This window comes from Xenopus laevis, chromosome 6S (assembly GCF_017654675.1).
Source record: "Xenopus laevis strain J_2021 chromosome 6S, Xenopus_laevis_v10.1, whole genome shotgun sequence".
In the NCBI taxonomy this organism is placed as follows: Eukaryota; Metazoa; Chordata; class Amphibia; order Anura; family Pipidae; genus Xenopus; species Xenopus laevis.
Genome location: NC_054382.1, coordinates 73,911,540 through 73,917,348, shown reverse-complemented (window position 1 = coordinate 73,917,348; position 5,809 = coordinate 73,911,540). Strand labels below are relative to the sequence as shown.

The window sequence follows — 5,809 nt, the reverse complement described above, 5'->3', positions numbered from 1 at the left end:
ACCATGCCAATAAACAGGGGAACTAGACCACACTAAAAATGGCCCCTTAGCGAGATTGACGTATATGTTTTACTATGACGTTAGTCTCAGCGCGACAATACAGGTTGTAGCGCTGAAACCGAGACTGTCGGATATTCGCTGTACTGTATAAGGATGGAATCGTCGCCCCGTGCCATTACCCTGTATAACTTCTCGGAGAAGATCTGCGAACAGCTCGTGCATTTCCACGTTATGGGCATGGAGGATTGCTTCTTCCTGTGGGTCGGCCTCTCGCCTGTCTTAGCTAATTTGTCCATGGCTATGTGCAGCAGATTTGTGAGTTAAAGATGACGTCTTCTTATGCATATATTGATCTTAATTTGGTTTAGCATTATTTAGCATTCCTAACGATATCCCTGTAGCAGCCAGGGAACCATTTCGCATCAAAACTGAGCAAGCCACTGGTACATCATTAAAGGAATAGTAACATTAAAAGAAACAAATGTGTTTTAAAATAATTAACATTTAATGTACTGTTGCCCTGGCCTGGCACAACTGATGTGTTTGCTTCAGAAACTACTATAGTTTATATAAAGAAGCTGCTGTGTAGGCATGGGGACAGCCACGATACACAGCCGATAACAGATACGTCCTGTCTAGTATACAATGGGATTCTTCAGAACTTATCTGTTATCTACTGTTTATCCTCTGCTTCAATGGCTGCCCTCCTTGGCTACACAGCAGCTTGTTTATATAAACTATAGTTGTGTTTCTATAGCAAACACTGCTTTTACCAGTGGAGGGCAATACTACATTATATAGTGAATAAAGTACCTCCTATTGTAATATATAAGGGTATTATAAGTCACTGAGGCGTTCTATGACCATATAAAAAAACGACGTCAAAGGCCGAGTGCTTTTATACAGGTCATGGAACTCCGAGGTTTCTTCTAATATCCTCATATTTTTCAACAAGGGGTACTTGAATTATTATAATACACAAGTTTTCATGAGTCGTGAGACAAAAATTACCTCACTCCATTTATAACTGATGACATCATCACGAGCCATTTATAAGGATATCCATCCCCCGGTCTCATGGCACTCCTAAGCATTCACCTGATTTCTGACGATTTTCCACGATTTCTGATGATTTGCGGCAAAAATCAGATTTGCGCCTGCATAGAATATTTCAGTGGAGAGCAGCACAGAATCAGTGGCTTCAGAAGATGTTATGTGCACGGCCATGACAGAATCAGTGGCTTCAGAAGATGTTATGTGCACGGCCATCACAGAATCAGTGGCTTCAGAAGACATTATGTGGATGGCCAGCTCAGAATCAGTGGCTTCAGAGGATGTTGTGTGCGTTTGTGCGATGTCATTTCCACTGACGTCGCTTTTGGATCAGCAGAAGTGCCCTCCCCCTAAATTTGAGCTTGAAAGGTTCACAGCTCTGTATTATGGTTAAATGAGGGAGACACTTGTCACTTATTCCAAATGTCTGACCGGCCATTTTCACAGCATTCTGCTTCTGTCATGTAACTGTGACTAAACACATCTTCATAATTAGCAGGCTGGCACAAAACTGGACCATCATAACCAAAGTTTGGTGGTAAAAAGGTATTAGATTCTCTAAACGCACACTTTATCTTAATACTAACATCTTGGGAAGTCTTTTTCCATAACGCAACTCTCATTTGTTTTTGTTTTCTAAATTTTAGAAATATAGAAATTCGTTTTTCTTTGCTGGAGCTGCCATACTAGCAAACCAGAACTAGGCAAAATTAACCTGTTGCTTATAAACAAGGCAATGTGGGGGCCTATGTGTTAGTCCTGTGGTTACTGGAGTGAGCTCTTCCTAAAGAGCACTGCCACGCAAAGCGATGGTGTCCCAATGAAAGAACATTGCCACTGCTCAAAAGGAACGCTTATGATCCGCCCAAGACATGCCCTCATCTTTCCTAGGTGCTACCCCCCAAATCTGACCAAGCCCTTTCCACATCACCTGTTCACACAGCACCTTGGCAACTCTTGCAGCCTTACAGCATTGCTATTGGATGTTTGGTGGAGCTGCCATACAAGCAAACAAATGAGAGGGAAAGTGAACTTGTTGAATTATTTTTAATTTTATTGACCTACCCCACAGCACACTATTGTATATTGCAAAATTAATTGTCTACAGAAAGTTTGTTACATGCTTAGGCTGTACTTTTTAAAATATGTAAAACCAAAAAAATGTAAGTTTCAATTAATAACATTTTGTTTTTTTTAGTTGCTGCATTTAAAAGTTACAATTGCCATCTTGGATGCACCTTTTGTCCCAAGCCCAGGACAACCTAGCTATTTCAATGCTTACAATTAGAGTCCTGTAGTTAGTTGCGTACACAGAACATTCAGGTAATGTAGATAAATGTAGGTGCAGTTCAGTCCCACTAAAGAGTGTGGCTCTTTCTCTTAAAACAAGCCTTCCTTTAGGAAGTTGCATGATGGGTCAGAGCAGGTCTGAGCTAGCAGAATACCAGGTCCATCTTAATGATTAAAAGTCTTAATCATGTGTTTATACGACTGTGGACATATTGTACTGGCTGTGTTTTTGTTTTGTTTGTTATTTAGGCTTATGTATATGCATACTGTGCAAATCTGATTTTTATTTTATTTATTTTTTTGTAATTTATTTTTAGGATTCTGTCCCTTTGTCTACATTGGTTTTTGGGGATACCTCAGATATCATGTCAACTTCTTTTGCACAAAGATTAGGTATGTATTAACTGTACTGTAAATAATGTGTGCATAAAATACTATATACAGCAGGGAAAATAAGTATTGAACACATCAATGTTTTTCTCAGTGAAGAAGTATTGTATATCCCAGCGCACTACCAAAGCAGTCCATACACTGAATGCATCAATCCTTTTTAAAGACGTACTGCCCGACCTTGAATGTACGTCTAATACAAGTGGAAAGGAGAGCACTCCAACAAGCAGGTTGACTGCTCTCCTTTCCATCTGTATTAGTTTTTCTGAGAAAATATATTTCTAATAGGGCTATTGACATGAAATTTACACCAGATGTCAGTAACAGCCCAACTAATTCACATAGACATAACTTAATGGACTTTGTTTTGAGTTCTAATAAAGTGGAATGACACAAGGGATAAGTATTGAACATGCTTACTGAAATGTAATACTTCATAGAAAAGCCTTTGTTGGTAATGACAGCTTCAATACGCCTCCTGTATGGAGTAACTAGTCGCATGGATTGCTCAAGTGTGATTTTGGCCCATTCTTCCACACAGACTGTCTTCAAATCTTGAAGGTTCTGGGGGCCTCTTCTGTGAACTCTGATCTTTCCATAGATTTTTAATTGGATTCAAGTCGGGTGATTGACTATAATTAATAGCTGGCCTGTATATATTTTCATACAGTCAGAGCTAGAGACATTATGTAGAATTTTTTTCTGGGCTGAAAGAAGTTACGCAGAGAAGCAGCCAGGAGGGAGAAGCAGAGAGCAGCATGTACTGTAGCAGCAGGAATTAGTAACACTAGTACCATTTATATGTACCCATGGGGGCGGTTATTTTACCTGAATTGGGGGAAATGGCTAATATTAACATCATCAGTTAATACATAACGCCTATAGAATACAATAGTTTTAATTCTTACCAGGAAGATAAATGGGTCATAGGTAATTTATGGCTTTCTACAGTACTATAAACTGAAAAACTGTCTCATATAAAATAAGACACAGATTTGTAGGATGTGGATTTAAATACACAAACTTTATTATTTTGATGTCACTGGTTCTTTAAAGGAACAATAACATATAAAAATGAAAGTGTTTTAAAGAAATGAAAATATAATGCACTGTTGCCCTACACTGGTAAAATTTGTGTTTTTGCTTCAGTTAGACTACGATAGTTTATATAAACAACAGGTAATTCTCTTGGTTGTCGGGTGGTCCCTCACTCCAAATGTATCAGGGTTCTATACAACAGAGTCAGTGGCACCGTCCAAGCCACAATATATCCAAGGTAAAAGTAAAGTTCACTCTGGAGAACCACATTAGATTCAGTGTATTTTATTTAAACACAACATGTTTCAGACAGACATGTCCTTCATCAGGTGTTAGTGACATCACTAGCACCTGATGAAGGACATGTCTGTCCGAAACATCACTAGCACCTGATGAAGGACATGTCTGTCCGAAACATCTTGTGTTTAAATAAAATACACTGAATCGAATGTGGTTCTCCAGCATGAACTTTACTTTTACCTTTTATATAAACAACCATGGGGCAGCCATTCAAGCACAGGATACACAGTAGATAACAGATAAGTACTTAATAATCCTATTGTATACTACAGAACCTATCCATTATCTGCTGTGTATCATGTGCTTTTTCTCCTTTTCCAGTTGTCCCATGACTACACAGCAGTTTAATTATATAAACTATAGTAAAGTTTCTGAAGAAAACACACCAGCTGCAACAGTGCAGAGCAACATTATTGTTATTACCTTAAAACAATTTCATATTTTAATGTCACTGTTCCTTTAAGTCCATGTTGTAGGGGTGTTTTCTATATATTGACACTAGAAGCATTATGAAGTATGAAGAAAAAAGTCTGATATGTAAAGGAATATGCATATGAGGGCATAGCTTAAAGATAACATCTCATTTTGCAGTATTACTGCTTACATGATGTGCCACCAAATGGTATTGATATTCGTAAAGCTGATTTACATAGTGGCAGTACATTAATTTAACTGATCAGTACATTAATCAAAAAAATTTCCAGTTCAGTTGGTCTCCGATTGTTCACCAGAAATAAAGACTTTTTCCAATTACTTTCTATTTTCTAATTATGACCCTTTTTCTAATATTGAAGTGTAAAGTTTCATTTTTCACCTTCTAAAGCAGCTCTGGGAGGGGGGGTCGCCGACCCTGTAAACTGTTCTAAATGATACATTTAGTTGATACATTTGTCCCTAGTGAGCAGAATCACTGAGTTTCATTGAAGGCAGTCGTTATAATTGATACAATAATTGCTAATATCTCACAGATACTGCTGAGAAATGTATCAACTAAATGTAGCAAATTGTTCAGATGCTCCTGGATCACTGAGCTGCCAGACTGAAACACTAGAGACAGGAACATTAAACTTAAATTTGGGGAAAATTGTAAAATTGATGGAACGCAATTGCAAACAGTTTGTTTATTCTGAACAATCTGAAAACTGCAAAAGTATTTGGAAGGTCAACAACCCCTTTAATAAATCTTTCCAGCTCATGTTAGCACATGAGCTAAAACATTAGAAACTATTTAAGCACTTTACATATACTTTAAGCCAGTATGATCCTTTTGAGGTGCTTTTATCAAACAATGTCAAAGTGGAAATGTTTGTATTTAACTTGCAGCAAAGAAGACTAAAAAGCAAGTGTTTGCCAGTGTGAACATCCCAACTAATGAAAGCCAGCTAATGCTACTGATTGAGAAACGCATCAGGCAGGAGATGGACACCTTTCCTGAGAAGTTCTGATGGTGTGAATTGGGGGGGAACCAAGTTTGTTCCTTTTCTTTAGGAAGAACTTAATAATACACACAGAAATATGTGGACTGTTCCAAGTGAAGCCCATTATGGGAGACCTGATTATCAGTCCTATATATACTGTAAGCTTAAAAGCAGTACAGAGGAAGGTACTCCCTCCAAAGATGTACATGACTGTTCAGCTAAGCAGATCCATTTAATAGGCAAGAAGGTTAAACAGAAAAATAATTGCATTTTCAATATTGTTTGTAGAAAATTATTTTATTAAAAAAAAACTGACAGTT

The 5,809-nt window shown here is 37.8% G+C and overlaps 1 protein-coding gene across 1 annotated transcript; it reads left to right on the top strand.

The window, feature by feature from the left end:
- Positions 1 to 60: 60 nt before the first annotated feature.
- Positions 61 to 5,809, top strand: psmg4.S (proteasome (prosome, macropain) assembly chaperone 4 S homeolog). Its single transcript, XM_018269450.2, has 3 exons — positions 61 to 315; positions 2,661 to 2,736; positions 5,395 to 5,809. Exons 1-3 carry the CDS (start codon positions 154 to 156, stop codon positions 5,514 to 5,516), a joined length of 360 nt encoding a protein of 119 aa, XP_018124939.1. The 5' UTR covers positions 61 to 153; the 3' UTR covers positions 5,517 to 5,809.